At 41.9% G+C, this 18,362-nt stretch overlaps 1 protein-coding gene across 1 annotated transcript in view; it reads left to right on the forward strand.

The window, feature by feature from the left end:
• Nucleotides 1-18,362, forward strand: part of PHLDB2 (pleckstrin homology-like domain, family B, member 2) — a 63,061-nt gene that overhangs the window by 11,110 nt on the left and 33,589 nt on the right. Inside the window, exons 3-7 of the mRNA XM_009323929.1 lie at nucleotides 1,321-1,496; nucleotides 3,263-3,646; nucleotides 5,940-6,083; nucleotides 6,960-7,097; nucleotides 17,917-18,045. Coding sequence (XP_009322204.1) covers nucleotides 1,321-1,496; nucleotides 3,263-3,646; nucleotides 5,940-6,083; nucleotides 6,960-7,097; nucleotides 17,917-18,045 — 971 coding nt within the window. The remainder of the gene's footprint in view (nucleotides 1-1,320; nucleotides 1,497-3,262; nucleotides 3,647-5,939; nucleotides 6,084-6,959; nucleotides 7,098-17,916; nucleotides 18,046-18,362) is intronic.

Here is an 18,362-nt window from a genome sequence, read left to right on the forward strand (position 1 = left end):
GCTTTCCTGGAGATGGCTGAACCCCTGCCTGCCCATGGGAAGGAGTGAATGAATTCCTTCTTTTGCTTTGCTTGCCTGCGTGGCTTTTGCTTTACCTATTAAACTGTCTTTATCTCAACCCATGAGTTTTCTCACTTTTCCCCTTCCGATTCTCTCCCCCATCCCACTGGGGGGGAGTGAGCGAGCGGCTACGTGGTGCTTAGTTGCCAACTGAGGTTAAACCACGACACCTTGATATCTAGATACAGCATCACCTCTACGCATTTGTAAAATTCATATACGTGACATGCAGCAGACAAACAAATCCAGGAATCACTGACATGGTTGCTGTTAAAAAAGCGGGAGGTATTTATCTCTGCTATTTTGGAATATTTTTCTTTACAGGGTGCCAGGGATGTCTCTTAATGTCATTGTTAATCAATAACAGAGGAGGGTTATTATCCCCTTATCCCACCCTTCTCCTTCAGCACCTAAATTTCCAGCAGCCCATAGGTGATGTGTAGCTTTGTCAAAGCCAGGAGTGGTGAAACTGCTCAGGCAGAAAGTGCACAAGACCTGTGTACCCCTTTTCGTAGCAGGTAAGAGATCCACTGAAAATACACGGAGAAGTTTTAGTCTGTTAGAAAGGACATTTTATGGGGAAATACACTGAAAGGCTTACAAGGCTTGATTCAATTCAACAGCCCCTGCCTCCCACCAGAGGCAATTTTAAACCAGTTTCCTTCTTTCGACATACCTTTTTTCCCTCAGCTGTGTTCAGTGTCACAAATAATTTGTGTGGTATTTCTTGCAAAATTATTGACTGGATTTTCCATGTGCTACTGCTTTTGCACTTTGCATTGCAGGGGTGCTTTCCTAGCTTGCTGCTTGACTCAGAAATTTATGTTGGAAACAGTTAAATGCAGGTGTGCTGGAGCTGGAATGAGTTGGCTGAGATGAAATGATGAGAATAGAGCGTATAAAATAACCACAGAGCTTCCTGTCTGTAAGCCTCTTGGCACATGTCAAAATAGAAGTGAGTGATATTGGTATTTCTGTAATGTGTCTGAAAGTTCATCAGGAATTTTTTGAAGACTGGCAGAAGTTTTCCTGCAATTTTTAAGCTTTCCTGAGCATCTGAGACTCGGGGGGAAAAATGCCTTTTTTTTTTTTTTTTTTCTTCTGCCTGCTCAGCAAAGGATGGGTTTGCAGTGAAAGCTCCTTACCTGACCGCTTAGGCTAGGATGAGCAGCGGCTGCGCTTTGAAATTTGCCGTTTCCTATTATTATTGAAGGGATGGAGGCTTGGCGTGGGGTAACCTGATACACCCTGTTGTTGCAGGGAAGGACGGGACTTCATGTCCTGATGCCGTGTTTCCCATCTATAACCATTACGACGACTGTATGAAAGGGCCAGGCCCGGTGCTGTCACAACAGGGAGAGCTGCATAATTACCGGCGATCCCAGCCAGCACTTGCACAGCGCTTTAGGAATTGGGTTGCGTGGCCAAAAGGCTTAGTAAGAGGGAGGACAGCAGCGTTGGAAGGGTAAGGGAAGAGGCTTAGGGTCTGGCAGTGGTTGCCTGGAGGGAACAAGGCTTTGGGGAGTTATAATTATGTCGATCATTTGGGGTTGAAGGATGTCTGCAGAATCTGCTGGACCCATTTCATGGAAAATACAAGCTAGCAATTGCTGCCCCGCAGCTGCCCAGGGCTCCGTTATTTCAGCGGCTCGTCTCTGCCGGTGCTGTTACAGGAGGCTTCAGAGGAAAGCTGCGGTGGGAACCTGGGAATAAGCTACCTGAAGGCAAAATTTCTGTCTCGCGGTGCTCTCTCGGTTGGGTAGTGCTTGGAAACGGATGGGTTCAGATGGGTTCTCTCCAGCTCAGAAAGGCAGCTCTTAACTGCGGGTGATGCGGGGTGATGTGAACATGCAGTGCATCCACATGGGTAATCTCTTGGTAGCTGTATAAAAAGCTGGGTGCTTGTAAACCAGTGTTAAATTTTCATAAAACTCCAATGGCTTGCTGCAGGGAAGGAGCAGGCAATGCATGGCCCGACCTGTTTTGCTTGATTCTTGCTATCACTTGCTGTTGGGCATAGAGAGTGTTAGGACTGTCAGAAATAGCTGCTTTGCAAATCCTGTTTGCAAGCGTCATGCCGGGTAGAGCTTGGAAAGCGAATACGTCTGCAGTGGTTCCTGGGGAGGGAGGCTGAGGATTTTGGGTTTTTTTGGCTTTCTTTTTAAATATGACTAAAAATAAGAAGGATTTCCTAGAAATCAGAAGTGGGATCATTAGTGCAGGTATTAATGCCAAGCATGGAACTCTCACAGTGATCTCTCTTCCCCAGAATTTTCAATAGGCTTATGGTAAGCATTTTTTTATTTACATTATTTTTCTTCTTTAGCAAAAGAAACATGAAATTACGTAAAAGCATCACCTCTTTAATATATTAAAATAAAACAAATACAGCTTTCTGATACTTTTTGTAAAGTATCATAGAGATTTTGAAATCTTTCGGGAATTAGATGTTTATAGCAACTTGAAGCACGTGAGGTCAAACTGGCACAGCTATTCAGCTTCTCAAGTTTGAAATGTTGTTATAAATCCATATGGTATTTGAGTTAGCTGGTAAATAAAGCTTTCCCCCACCTCTGTGCATTTGACATCTGTTGTATTTTAGACGTGATGCCTCGCTTTTCTTTCTGTTAATGCTCCTAAAACTGCGTGTTTCAAAATGTGGACTAATTCTCTCCCAAAGAAGGGAATCAAAGTTAACAAAACAGAAAATAAAAAAAAGTCAGGAATGAATGAGTTCATGGAAAATCTGTGCAATGTTTTGCAGCTTGGTAGGAGTACAGCATAAGTGTAAAGTGGAACAATTAGTGATTTATACAGTCAGCTCACTGGACATGTGTAAACACAAATGGGGTATGGTTACAACAACCTGAATAAACAATATTAATATTAAAACTTTCTACATTGGAAAGATAAGTGTCAGGACATCATTTAAGTAGCTATTCATTTCTGTGAAATGTACTTTTAATTTTTTTAAGTTGTTCTTCCATGTTAACTTTGATTCTTCATCTTGCACTGTAATTTATTTGTGTATCTCTGTTTATTATCTCTAAGTGCTAGAGACATACATGGAACTGGAGGACTTTAACCCTTCACTCTTAAAAAAAAAAAAAGCAAAGAAAAAAAAAGCCAGCAAACTTTTTTAATTTCATCTTTACTTTAGCTCACACGTGAAGCTTAGTGCTATTATCTACCTTTAAACTAGGAACGACAGCGGCTGGAGACAATCCTCAATCTGTGTGCAGAATACTCCAAATCTGACAGCGCCCCCGCTGCAGCTACAACAGTTGCTGATGTTCAAAAAATTAACAAAGAACTCGAAAAACTTCAGCTCTCCGATGAGGATTCGGTGTTCGAGGACTCACAGATCAATCTGGAAACGAGGTTCAGGAGCCACTTGAAATCATCTGCAAGCGATTCGGACTTCTCGGAGCTGAGCAACCACAGTCGCAGCACTGCTGCTTTCCTCTCCTCTAAAGGGTTGAGAGCCGACGAGCACTTCAACGAAAGCGCGAAGCCTCCACCTTTCGCTGCTCCCGGCTTCCTGAAGGATGCCACCGAATCGTCCTACCTAAGCATCACACCAAAGGTAACGCTGAAAGAGTACAATCCAGGTTCGACTGCTCAAAATCCTCCTCTAGGAGCTGGCTGTCCTGACAGGGGCCACAGTTAGGATGGCTTAGGTGTGAGAATTAATCTCGGAGCTCATACAACTTAGCAGCCAGCAAATGATTATTTCATTTTCTGTGGAAGCTATTGGTACTCAAAGTTGTGGGGTTTTTTTTCTCAGAGGGATGTACAATTCAGGAAGAGCCTTAAGATTTTCTGAGGGAGAAGGATTTGTTTGAACAATTATAGCTACTTAAATAAGGAAGGTTTCAGGAACCCTGCTTAGCACCATGCTGGGACGTAGGACGGCAGGGAAGCTCTGCCATCTTCTCCTAGCCTGAGGCTCCTGTCTTGTGTGAGAGGAGGATGTTTTCTAGTGGGCAAACCAGAACAGTCACACGGGAGGTGAAGAGGAGCTGCCTGAGCCGAATTTACTGTCCTGTCTCTTTTCCCGGGGTTGGACCTGAGCCACTTGTCAAATCAGCTGTTGCCTCCTCTCACGGGCTGCGCCGGCAGCAGCCAGCCTCCTGCCTCTCTAACCCAACTTCTGTGTTCAATAAGCTGCAGCTCCTTTCCTGTGTGCTTCACACTGCTGTTCCATCACTGAAGGGAAATTGTCCTTTAAAAAACAAGCTAACAGCATTCCTAACAATTTCCTTCAGCTAGGGCAGCAGCAGCCTCCTCCGGGCTGGGGCAGGGGCCTTTCGTCGTCTTGGGTCAGCGCCTCGGCTCTGGTGTGCCAGACCAGCAGTGCAGCAAATCCTGGTGACAGGCAGTGTGTTAAATAAATAACTATATTCAAGAGTTAGAATCAGGAGCATAATAAGACCAAGCAAAGGCAAAAAAGCAGGTTTCTGTTTAACAAATTCACACCTTCAAAATACTTTGTCTCTCCTTTTTACTGTTATTTACACCCTGTATGAGCTTCAGCACGGTTATATGGCTAACATGAATTGTATTTAACCTCTGCTTAACTTACATCCTTATAGTCAATAGAAGTGTGTGTGTGTGTAGAAGAGGAGAGAGGTGCGATAGAAAAACATTTTATCTTATAAAGGGGTATCTCTCTGGAAATCTGTCTGCTGAGTCTTTCGGTGTGAAATTATGTTGAACAGAAACGTGCTATTATGGCTTTACTTGGTCTTTCTGTGTTGAAAAAGTAGTAAGACATTTTACTTAAAGTTACTGTGGTCTTGCGTTTCTTTCCCATTTGTTGCTTTCTTTGTGCAAGTCAGAGATCCTATTTTAAATCCTTATTAGGAAGTTGAAATCGAAGATGTTATGTCAGCATTATCTGAACAAGATACCGGACAAAAAGAGGTTTTCCTGCTAGGATTACTAATGCTAATCAAGGAATATCATTCATCCATTCATTGTAAAGGGTGTTCTGCTGAGCCCTGAGAAAAGCAGTAACAAGCAACTGTGTTAATGAAACACAGCTCACTGTGTTTTAAAATATTGAGATCAGATTTGTTCAGGATAAAATGCCTGCTCTCAGAATAGCCATTCCGTAGCTGAGCCTCTTTTGAGCAAGGCTGTGTGGTCCAGTGGTTAACGCCGGAGCCCTGCACGCAACCCGCTTCTAATTCTGCTTGGGGACAATGAGCGAGCAGCCTTACCAGAGTAATTGGATCGCAAGCCCCTGGGGCCAGATGAACACGAAGAATACATTTGAAACTCAATACTCTTTGATCTAGCCTTTGCTGGTATAAGATCACAGGTATTTCTTAATAATGTTTAATTCTTGGCACAGCTATCTAGTAAGTAAATGGCAATGAAAAGAGCAACGTTAAGGGTACTACTTCCTCAACTGGGGAGACAGAACCAACTTTTGTCCTTATTTTACAGAAGCTGCCCATCTTAATGGCTGGTTACAAAAATATCTTGTCCTACCTCCTGGCTTTTATTATACGAACAGCTGAAATTTACGTAAAAAGCATCTTCACCTGTCTGTGTTGTTTTTATAAGGGAAAAATTGGGTTTTTACAACCTAAATAGCGCAGCATGTAACCTCTCTTAATAATTCCTGTAGAATGAATAGTATTTACTGTTAAGTATAGTGTTTACTTCCAATGCCTGGAAGTGAAGTATCATGTTTGTTTCTCTTGTACACCTTCTAAATATAGAAATAGCAATATAGTAGATATGAAATATGTAACGGGCTCAAAACCAGCAGTACTGTACTTGTCTAAAATGAACGCAATATGAAAGGGGGGAGGAAAGACAGTGTTTAACTCTTTTTCTAATGAACCTCTTGTAACGTGCAACTGCAGATACCAGAATGCACAAGTGAAGAGCAAAGAGGGCAGGAGCTTGGTCGACTGGAGGAGGAGCGCATAGTAATACTAAATAACTTGGAAGAACTTGAGCAGAAGATCAAAGATTTAAATGACCAGATGGATGAGTCCTCGAGAGAGGTATGAAATATGTTTTGGTTTTAAATGTCTTGCTTGTTAGGTATGTCTACCTAGCATAAGTCTGATGGGTTCAGCAAGTACATAGGGAACTCATGGATGTACGTCGCCTTCGTATTCTGTGCTTTTTCACCAGGATTAGGCACAGAATCACGGACCTGGCAGTCTCCTACTGTGAAGGTTATTTTTCCCCAGCTGGGAGATGGATGTGATGCCCAGATTAGCCTTTCCCAGCTGTAACCATTATACTCCTAAGTGGAATTAGAACAATCTTGCTTGTTTAATGGTCACTCAATTGATCTAAATACCTTGTGTCACTTGGGAGTTTTATGGTGGTATCTCCTGTGACGGTTTAAAGAGAAAGGAAGTGAGACGACTTCCTTTCAAACCTCCGTGGCTTTACGGTGGCAAGGGTATGTTGGCACCCTCTTGACTTCTGGAATCCCACAGTTGCAGACTAAGCTGGCCAGGCATTTGGGTTGTGCTTGCTCCAATTATCAGCAACAGGAAAGAAACAGCTGTTCCAGAAGGGTTTCCTACAGAGCCTGGGCACAGAGAGTTGGTACGGCATCGTAACAGGTGGAAGCACATGGAAGAGATAGAAAACAAAAAGTTTTGGAAAAAAGAATCTTCAAACTAAAGTTGGTTTGGACTTTATTTTGCAGTATTTTATGTTGCAGTTTTACTTTTTCTCAGATTTGTGATCTCTCTTTAATTTACTTCTGTGGCAGTAAAACTTACTTCCCCCCCCCCCCCCCTTTTAAATTTTTTTCTTTTTTTAAACACTCCACCAATTCACTCCCCTTCCCCCAGAAAATAGCGTGTATCAAGATTTCTTCTTAATCTGGACTGCTTCTGAAAAATGTTTTGTGTTCCTAGTTGGATATGGAATGTGCCCTTTTGGACGGGGAACAGAAATCTGAAACAACAGAGCTGCTGAAAGAGAAGGAAATATTGGATCATCTAAACAGAAAAATAGCTGAGCTGGAGAGAAATGTTATTGGTGAAAAGACAAAGGTAATTGAGTTATCTTAGCTAGCTGTGTGCTCTGTTCCCCTTGGTCCTCAAAATACATTTATATGATTAACATATTGATGGAGGTTGGTTATTGAAGTACTGTCTATAAGTAAATTTACTTGATAAGCATGGAAGAAAAAAATAGTTGTCTCGCCATCATCTCCCTGTAACAATCTTGTTTCCCGAGGTATGCTTGACAAGCAAAATATAGTATGCTTAAGTAAAAAGACCCAACCTACTGTGAAGATATTTTTTGATTAATAGAAAATCCATATAGGACTTGGACTTGGGTTATCTGTTGTTTAAAAGAACCGTATTAATTGAACTGTTCCACTGCCTTCCATTGTAGGTTATATATTTTGAATTAAAAAAAAAAAAAAAAAATCCTTTCTCAGCAAAGGAACAGAATGAAAGAAGGCTATGGTTTCAGAAGATGGCTTTATCTATTGTTATATAGAGTGATGTATAAGACATCTGTCAAGTACATAATTTTAAAGCAATTATGTTGGTTTATTTTGTTTTGCTTACTGACTGACAATTTTAGTACTGTAGAACATTCTCTCTGTGATTAAGTCCGAGGAATTAATTAGTTCTCCTATATAGTCAGATACTTAATTTCTCTCTAATATGCAGCAAATATATATAAGCATATATTTGCAAAATAGGATAGCACTACAATAAGATTTTAAGTACAGAAATGGAAAGGACCTGCGGGATGAAGCTGTCCCCCTCAAACTGGGGAGCGCTGGTTCCCTCCAGCAGGCTCTCTGCTGGCCCCTCCAGGCGGGCAGTTCCCTTCTCCACGGGGGATGTGCCACAGACAATAATATCTCAAGGTCAGGAAGTTTTTCCAGGGCTTTCAGCCAGTAATGTTTCCTTTTTAAATTTCATCCTCTACCTCATAACTTAAACCTGTCACTTGTGGAAATACTCTAGCTAGTCTCTCCCCCTCTTTTTTTAAGCTTTCCAGAAATATCTGGAAGTCTTCTGCATTATTTGCTTTTGCTTAGACAAGCTGCACATTTTTAGCTCTTTCACAGTTCCCATTTAATTCACGCCTTACAGCTTGCATTGTTTTGTTCTGAGCTTTTTGTCTTCAATTTCTGCCTACCCTGTCATGAGCCTTAACGCTGTTTTGCGGCTGTACTCATCAAGCCTGTGTCCGAGAAGGAGGGCGGTGCTCCCACCTCTCTGCCCTGTGGAGTGACAGCACACATCCAGTTTAAGCTTGAACTTTCGTGGACTTTCCTGCCTGCACTTTTCCTTGTTCTTGTGTACCCCTCAGTGACCCTTCGGCTTTCGGTGTTGCCTGTGGTCATGTTTTAAGTTGTCCGTGGAACGTGTTTCATACTTGCTTTTTAGCATAAAGATGAGTTTAAAGTTGGTAACGGCAGATAGGGTGGTGCAAGCAGACACCCTCCAAAAGGACGCTGCTAGAAGTTTTGGTTGGTAAGTGGTAACAAATAACATATCCAGAAATTCAGGAGATCTTTTGCCTTTTATGTTTGTTCTCTAGTGGCCTCAAAGTTCAAGTAAACTAATGGAAATTATTCTAAAACCGGTAGGTTGTTTAAATTTCCTTGCAATCGTATGATGGAACATTAGTGTGTAGCACTCAGAAAATTAAACTGCCAGGTCTAGTTTAAATTTTCAGTTGAACTGAAACATGGAAAGCAGCCTAGAAAAAGCACTTTTGTTACTTAAAAGCAAGTTCACTCAAAACATTTTTTTCAGTATGAAGCACGCCACTAGCCAGATCAGTTACAATATTTTAGTTGTCTTTTCTTTTGTGTTCCTTATTTTTATTTTTTATTTTTCTTAAACAAACAAAAAACCAACCTGTGAATGCATGCTCTAGATTTAAAGCCATGGCTCAGTTAATACTGAAATTGTCTTTGCAGAAATAAACTCTAAGAGAGCCCACAGGTTTTGTTCTGGAAGATGTCTGAAAGCATTGCATAAAAGTGAAAGTTTAAAAAAGAAATGGGAGACAAGCTTCTGCAAACAGGCAAAATATAAAGTGACAGCTGAAGTGTTCTGGAGAAAATAGCGTCAGCCAGCAAAACAGATGGCACTGATCATGTCAACAAATAAAAGTTCTGGCTGACTTGAAACAACAGCATTTTTTAAAGCTTGATTTGTGTGTCTGTATGTTTAAGGTTGCAGCCCTACAGATCTGATGCAAGATAGGCAACGTCTTGGCTCTGTAGTAGTACAGGATCAACCCCCTCAGAAAAGGAGTACTCGGGTGGAGGCGATAGGTCATGCTTTTTGCTGAAATAATTTGAAATTTATGACCTCCTCAACAGAATTAAGGCTCAGGTTTTGGCCAGTAGTTGCCACCCTGTTGATGGTACTTTTTGTGTTGTTTCTTGCAAGAATAAGTGTCCCAGTATCCACACAGTAGTCACAGTTTCTTCTAGTTGCCTGAATATTTCACCCCTAATAATACCCGTGGTCTTGGTTTTGGTGGTCCTTCCTGGCAAGAAGCCAGGAAGACCCTGTCGGGTCCCATCACTCGGACAGTGGTTACATTTCTGTCAGGGTAAGGGAGTGATATCTGAATACACCACATGGTGTCATCTTGAGGTGAGAGGGAGAGTTAATTTCACTCAACGAAACGATGGTGGGGCGTTAGTGTCGTACATGATGGCATTTGTCTCTGGAGTGACTTGAGCATCTCCTGGAATTTGCCACTGATCTCAGCACCTGTTTGACAGGAAACCCCTGCCTGGTTGTGTTTCATCCTTACCCATGCACCTGTTTGAAAAGCTTGTGAAATTCTTAAAAAGAGAGATCATAAACTACAACCTACTTATTGGGCCATGTTATGTACTTGAAATAGACTGTAGGTGGAAGCTCTTGTACTACTTTCTACCCGATTCTTTGTTTTTTGTTTTTTTTTTTAATGCGCTGTGTACAATTCATTTAGATGAGGACACAAAGTTTTGCCAACTTTTGCACAGTTTTAAAGCCACAGTTTCTAGCCCTTGCGAGGCAAGAGAATCGATTGGAAAACGTACTTGAAGGCAGAAGGCAGGAGAGTTGTGAGTTGTTTCAGGCTGTGCCGGTGTGCTCTTTGTTGTGGTACAATGTCTCGGTGTCCCAGCACCTTGCTTGTAAATCAGGAACGGATTCTGCAAGCAGGTTTGTATGTTATATGGTATGCTGCATTCTGATCTCGGTCAAGTCCTGTGCTCAGACCTACCTGAACATGTGGCAGGACTGATGGTGAGGAAGAACAAATGAATTGGTGGGGAAGATAACGTAGCGCACATGCTGTGGTGAGTCGAAAGCGTTTCCTTTGCTTTTGTGAGTATGCCACCACACACATTGTAAGAAATGAAGCAATTAGTGTTGATATAAGAGATGAAATAAGAGCTATAAGCAGTTGCCGTTTTGAAAAGAAGATGACAGAGCCTTTCAGCACCGTTGCAGGACTCGGCATAGTTCTGGCTGTGGTGCATCTCTGCCAGGTACAAGTGCTGACAGGACTCAATTGTTCTGGCTGGGGTAGCTACTTCCAGAGCTGTTTGGCATGGCCTGTGCTTTCAGCTATGCTGGAAATCGTGCTAGTGTATGGAGGAAGGTCCAGCTTTGCCTCCATGGCCATGCTTCTTGAGCACGGCTTACAATCATCTCTCTCTTTTTTTTTTTTTTAACAACCATGTGCTACATATTTGGTTTTATCCACAGAAAAAGATGACCAACTACATATTTGAACAGCAGCATTTAAGCTATTAATTGCAATTTCCAGTTATGCAGGGACAGCCCTGATAAGTCACTAGGTAACACAATTTGACAGATAGAGCTTGAAGCTCTCCAGGAAAGAGCTTTGCTACAGATACTGATGAATTACTTTGAGCGCAGCCTGCTCTGGAGAGAGCCGAGCTGGGCAGTACACAGAAACAAGCAAGCAGGTGAGCCAATCTCCCTTTTCCCTGCCGTCCGGGCCCGGCTCCTTGTAATTACCGTGGCAGTCACTCATGTTGCTGTACTGTAGGTGTACAATAATGATGCTGTTGTTTCAAGTGGAATAGCACCTCAGGTCCACGGTGCTATTTACAATTACAGCGTCCTCCCGATGACCCTTTGCTCACAAGACTTAGTTGAGGATTGACCTTTGTCTATAAGGAAGCTGGAGAAAACTGTATTTGCTCAACTGGATGTTATCCAGATTTGCAAAGTACTTTCTTTTCGTACAGTGCTTCCTTAGCCTGTGTAGTTTTAAAACGTGCAGTCCAGCATATGTGGAGAAGGATGCTTAATGATTCACCATGCCTGATGTCTCCAAGTTAAAGCACGAGGTTGAAAGTAACAACATAGCTGGGGAAAGAAAGAGTAGATCAGCAAGCATGAATAAACAGGAATAACTGAAAATGAGTAATGAATTCAGCAGAAGTGCTGTGGGAGGTAATCATAGCTAAATGGGAGTTTTGGCAGAGAGTTTCAAAACAATTATTTATGCAAAAGTTTAGACTGTGTTTTAAGAGAGGCAAGTTATTCCTTTTCTTGTGGAGGACCTTTGCCTTATGTCATGGTGGAAATCTGTACTTTGGGACTCCTTTTTATCAGCCCAGGTTTCCTGTCCCTCTTCAAGAGCAGAAATCAGGAGCAGCTGGCAGCGGATAACTCATCTTTTTTTGGAATACATTTAATTTTGTCCGCATGCTTTTGTGGAAATATTTTTCAGTCATTAACAGAATATCCCAGACATGCCAAAACATTTGAAGCTCAGCCTCTTTGCTGAATTAGTACTGCAGAGACTTGCAAGAATTGAGTCAAGGAAAGAGCAGCTGTCTGATGAGCCACCAGCGATCAAAGTTAAATATACTCGTGGTCTCTCCTCAATCCTTTCTCTTCTGGATTCAAAATTCCTACTGCGTTTTATCCTGATGAATCTCACAAATTTATGCCTCATAGCATAGCCTTTTAAATCTTTCCTGGTCAGATTCCAGTTCAGCAAGATGTTTTAAATGGATGAGTTATTGTGTCTACAACATTATTAACCTCCTTAAGACACGATACACAAAAGTAAGTATTTTGAGGAATGCTTGCATCCACTGGATATATCCGCATAAGGATATCCTGTAGAGAGAACACTAATGAGGAAAAAGATGATTGTGAAGACTCAAGGAGACAAATCTCTATTCACAAGCTTTCTTTTAAAACAGTCATGAGGGAAATAAAAGAATGGGTGGTACCACTAAGGGAAATCCTCTTATTGTCATCTAGACGTTGAAAACTATACAGGATTTTAATTTTCTCACTTGAAATTTTTTTCTTCTGGTTTGGATGATTATTTCCTCCTCTTCTACATCCATGAAGGAACAGTGCTCTAGAATCAGGGGGTTTCTTTTGCCTCCCCATCTGTTCACTAGGACAACACATTGCAACGGTCGGAGAATGAGCTTAGAAATTCCAAAAAACTTGAATTGTCTTAGGAGCAAGTTAATGTGTGCAACTATTGTGATTTTTTACTTACAGCAGAGGGATTGCTTAGTCTGATTTAAAATGCTTTTTAACATTAGCTTTATACATGCATGTGAAACAAAAACATTGAGATCTCTCATACAGATGCCATCACTGTATACAGTCTGTTGTTATATAATAAAATAGTTACCACTTGTGCAGTAAAAAGAACTATTGTGAAATACCTTCTTCTATCATATTACTTTCCTTTTCATACGCCTGGCATACTTTTTTTTTTCCCTCTTAATGGCTTCTTTCATGAAACCCATAGGGATTTAGTGACAAATAACTAAATTCTGACAAGTTTTATGCTTCTGTCCTGAAAGAGATCAAGGAATGCAGGAGAGAGTACTCTGAAAAATATGGAAGAGGAGCATGTACAGTTTGTGCACAGGAGGATCTGTTTCATTTCAACAGTATTTTTTTAATCAGAGTTGTATGCGGTCTGATTTGTATCAGCCATAGCATTGGAAATGCTTTCAATTTGCAAGAGTGCTGGAAGAGTTGGTAGACCTCAGGTTTAACACTTTCCCCATGCATACCATTTGCCCCTGTCAGCGAGTAACCACTGAAGAGCAGATAACATTTCCTAGCCTGCTTTCTGTTACGGACTAGACTATTTTCTTACAAATTCGTGGCAAGGGTTAGGCCAATTTCATCAGTGAGTTGTTAAAGTCAAGTTTTCTTGACTTTAAATGTTTTACTGAATGGACAAACTCTGTAGCATCACACCACTTCCAAGGAGAAAGGAATAACTTCTGTAGTCTGTTCTTTCTCCTCCACTTCTAGCTTTTACAGTAGATTACTTTGGAGAAGGGGAGGGATGTTCTTTTGGAGTGTAAAAGAATAAAGTTTGGGTAGAGGTGAAAGCATGAAAATGAGATGGTGAAGCTTTTCAGAACAAAGAACTGCATGTGCTTCTTCTTAACTCTCAGAAACCTGTGAGAGTTGTGAGACTAGCCGATTCCATACTGAGAAACAGAGCGCGCATGCGTGAAGCTTGGTGTGGGTAATGAGATGTTGCTACCTTAAAACATGATGAGTTGCAGGCAAGTTGGAATGAGGAAGATCCTGGACTACTTCAGACTGGAACATTTAAAGTATAAGAGCCTGTTGGATGGGAAGGCATTAAGTTGTGGTTTTTTTTTTTCTTCGTTTATGGCTTGTAGGTTTCCTTGCAGTTTCTCTTTCTTTCTGAAAATAACACATACCTTGGTTTTTTTGTTGTTTGGGGTTTTTTTTGGAGGGTGCAGGGTGGGGTTGGAAGGTTGTAGGGTGAGCCCAATTCACCTAGCCATACAATCCATCTCACAGTGACCTGCTAAAAACAATGGGGTTCTTGCTTTGTTTTTTTCCCAATTTTTATCTGGATTTTTGAGAAGCTTTCTGTGTTTCATCCACATTTACTCTGACTCATTTCTGCAGAGTCTACCAGTTTATGCAGGAAGGCTGGTTCAGAAGGCACATACACATGCAGACACATGCCGCTTTACAGTTTTAGCCTGCCTGCGGTAGCAGAATGTGATGAATGACAAATTGAAATGTAGGATGACTTCTCTGCAGAAGGGGTGTGGGGACCTGCCAGGGTTTTAAGTAGCAGTATTGATCAGGCATAAGGCATACTTAACCACAGGAGACAACACTGAAGCGATTGGTCCCTCTCTTTCTGTTGTTCCCATTCTTCTAGGGGCTATGACTGTCTTTAATACTGTCCTTTATCTCCTCTGTGTCCTCATCATCTGTGAGATGTGTTGGATATATATTCTTTTTTTTCCTCTCTCTTTGCCCTAAAAGCAATTCCACCAGATCTAAAGGTTGATTTCCTTTTGCGACCCACATGCGGTCCTTTTGCGATCACTTATGGTCTGTGTTCATACCATGGGTGCTCTGCTGACATCCTGTGTCTGTGTTCTTGGGGGACAGTGTCACACGTCAGTTCTTTCTACTGCCATCCTTCACGATATGCAGATATCCTCCAAAACTGATCCAAGCTGTGCCCCAGCATCATCAAAAACGAAGTCAGCCCTGCTCTGTATCCTGGCTGACCCCAAGTTCATTTAACATGTATCTAGAGGCAGACCATAGGGCAAGTTGGGCAGTAGGCTAAGACCAGATGTTATGCTTTACTGAGCTGTACTTCTTTTCTCTAGAAAAAGGATGCTGAGAATTCAGCTAGACTACAGTTAATGTGACTCCAGAATCAACGCTGGGGCTGGGAAGCAGTTGTCTGCAGAGAAACGTTTAACAAGTAGAAGCTCATGTGGTTAAGATGAGGATGAGCAGCTGGAGCACATGGGTTCTGTTCACAGCTCTGCCGCTGGCCGCTCTTGAGCGAACAGCTCGCGGAGTCAGCCGCAGGCCTGCCTCAGCTGCATCTGGCACTTGGCTTGCAAAGTTGTTAATCTTTTCCCTTCTAAAAGAACTTGCCTTGATCCATTTACAGAAGAGACTGTATGAAAAAATTCTGATTATTCATTTATTTATCAAATTACTTTTGTGAATTAAATCGACTTTACCAATGCACAGTCAGAGAGTCAGTGAACTTAACTCCACAGCTGCAAAACATATAATGCCTCTCATTGCTGAAAGTGATATTTCCTGTTAAGGCTGCTCATTTTGAAGGGAGCCAGTTTGGTGGGATGTTAGCACTTCCTATGCTATAAATAGGCCAGATGAGTATCACTTTCAATCTCAAAGGAATACATTTCTAATTTCTTGAGGGAAGTAACAGTATCTCTGGCAGGATTCTCAGGGAGTTTTATACTTGCTGATGATGTCTCCTCACACTCGAGATTCGACTTGCTTGTTAATGAATGAGGGTGCTTGTTGCAGCGCGTTGACATTTAGACAGTTATTAATAGCTTCAGAGGCACGATACTGTCACTAATGTCAGAGAAGTCCTTGCTGCGTTAGATTGCTAGGTGGGCAGAAAAGGAAAGCGAGAAACAATCTGGCATACTGTAGGTTGAATGTTAAATGGACAGCAAGGTTTGTGAGGAGGGGAACTACCAGTTTATTCATAGATTTCTTTTCATGTTGGAAGTGAGGATGACTCAGCAAACGGGGTTCCTTGGGGACAGAGGGCTGGAGGTAACCTCTCAAGAGTTGCCTGCCTCTCACTACAAGAAAGATGTTGAGGTGCTGGAGCGCGGCCAAAGGAGGGCAAGGAAGCCGGCGAAGGGTCTAGAGCACACGTCTGCTGAGGAGGCAGCTGAGGGAACAGCTGGGGTCGTTGCGTCTGGAGAAGAGGAGCCTGAGGGGAGACCTTATCGCTCTCTGCAACTCCCCGAGAGGAAACGGCCTCCAGTTGTGCCAGGGGAGCTTTAGATCGGCTCTCAGGGAAAATGTCTTCACCGACAGGGTTGCCAAGCGCTGGAACAGGCTGCCCGGGGAAGTGGTGGAGTCGCCACCCCTGGAGGTCTTTAAAAGACGTGTCGATGCGGCGCTTAGGGCCATGGTTTAATGGTGGACTTGGCAGAGCTAGGTTTACGGTTGGACTTGATGATCTTAAGGGTCTTTTCCCACCTAAAGGATTCTATGATTCTCCCTCATTGTGCAGCTTGCATATGCTACATCCTCAGTATTTCTGAGCCCTGCTGCTGCTGCTGTTGTAAGACAGAGGCTAGTACAGGAAGTCCAGGTAATTGAATATGCTGGCTCCGTTGCTCATTTTCACAAGCTTAAAAAAAAAAAAAAAGAAATAATCTTTTGTGTTCAGCATTTTGTTCATCTGATTATATGAGCTGAGAAGCTGCACATGTAAATGAAAATAACAGAGCTGGGAATTTGGTTGAATTGGGCTTGAACGAGAATGCTTCCTGTTGTTGCTTTTAAATACTGGGAAAATGAAATCCCAGCCCCTTAATCCCACTCAGGTTTAGAGATAAAACCATAAAGAAAGCAGACAGCTAATACATGTTTGTTGTTGTGCCTCTACCATGTGTGAGGGTTTGAGAACCTTGATAGGAACAGTAAAGAGAAGGTTTTGGGGAAAGACCATCCCACAGTTTGAAATGGCAGGTACTGTATACTAAAAGAAGTTTCTTCTCTATGGCCTGTGCTGTCAGGGTGCTGCAGAGTGTCTGATCATACAGCACCTGCTGAGCCATGCATTTGATTTTAAAATTAAATAATAGTTGGGACTGGAAAGAGGACAAATGAGTGGATGCCATGACAGAATTCAGATATTCTTGGAGCATCCAAAAGAAGCTGAACTTTTGGGGCTGATACTGTTAATTTTTGAGTATTAAGGAGAGTTAGAGACCATCTGAGAGGAGATGCATAACTATAGAACAAGAAGTAGGAAAAGGGAACTATACCAGTGTGACTCTAGAAGGTAGCGGAGCACTGGGCTTCAGGGACTCACTTGATTGATTATGCCTAGCATAACAGGCATATTGTTTTTTTCCAGTTATTAACTGCTCAGTTGGAGAAAATGCATCTGCTATGTTGGCCAGTGCAGATGCAAGTAGAAGGCATTGAAAAAATTCTTTGCGCTCTGATTTATTTGTTCCCAAACTTTGGTCCATAGATAAAACTACCTTGTAGACTATTATTTAAGTGATCTACAGCCAGTCTTCAGAGCAGTGCTGCGCAGTAAATCATGGAGTATTTTATTACAAAGGCTTAAAGGTTAAAGGCTTTTGAGGGCGAGAAGCAGTGTGTCAAGTACTGCTGCTCGAGTGGAACGAGAGGAAAGCTGAACTAGTTGGAGGAGACCAGGGAGGTCGAGCAGTCCCCTTTGATCCCCGAGAACAGGTTACAGTTCCTGTACCCTGAAGCAAATGAATTAATTTGCTAAATCACTTGGAGTTTCTGCTGCAATAGGAGTTCCTGGCCAAGTTACTTCTTTATAAAGCTCTGTCTTGTTCTGGTTTTTCACTGCTTGCTAAATGTACTTATCTGTACAGAGGCACATAGGCATGTAATTCATTCTCTTGGGAAGATCCATTTTCCCCTCACTGCCATCCATTTTGCTTTCTAAAAGGTACTCTTTTCTCTCTCCTTCATCAGTTACCTCACTAACATGGCTACCATTTCCTTTTTTCTTTTTTTTTTCCTTTCTTTTTTTTTTTTTTCACTAGGTGAGACAAGTGTTTGGGCAATGGGCTTTAATAGCATCATCCAGGCACGGGTGCAAAACACAGTGATGAGGGAGATAATTAATCACCACGCTAAAACGATTAATGTTTTGTTTTGATCATTTTGCATCCAAACTAACAAAAGGTTTCTGTCTTTGACCTACGTGATTCAACTGTTCATTAAGGTTTTGCCACACACTGTCATAATCACTAACAACTGCTTGGGTTTGAAGGTAATTGTGTTTATTTTCTGGTTCATGCTTTAGGAAAAATTAAAACTTGATGCTGAGAGGGAAAAACTAGAGAGGCTTCAGGAGCTTTACTCCGAGCAGAAGACGCAGCTTGATAATTGCCCTGAGTCCATGAGGGAACAATTACAGCAGCAGCTGAAGAGGGTCAGTAGCAAGTTTCAAGATTGCACTAACTTTTTTTTTTGTTGATTTTTTTTTTTTTTTTTAGAGTTAAGTGTAACATATTCTGTTTCAAGTATTCAACAAAGTGTCTGAACATATTTGCAACTTGTTAATAGTAACGAGGGTTATGTTTTTTTGTGGAATGCTTGTAATAGATAATGTGGACGGTGGCAAACAAGTAGAGTTGCAAGTGGGCAGGTTAGAAATCATTTTGTGTTGAATGTTTTTAAAGCCTTGGGCTGCTTGCCTGTCATTAGCACCTTAGGCCTGCTAGGCGGTGTGGAAGTTGTTGTGATGTT

The sequence above is a fragment of the Pygoscelis adeliae genome, unplaced genomic scaffold (genome assembly GCF_000699105.1).
Source record: "Pygoscelis adeliae isolate BGI_AS28 unplaced genomic scaffold, ASM69910v1 Scaffold124, whole genome shotgun sequence".
Taxonomy (NCBI): Eukaryota; Metazoa; Chordata; class Aves; order Sphenisciformes; family Spheniscidae; genus Pygoscelis; species Pygoscelis adeliae.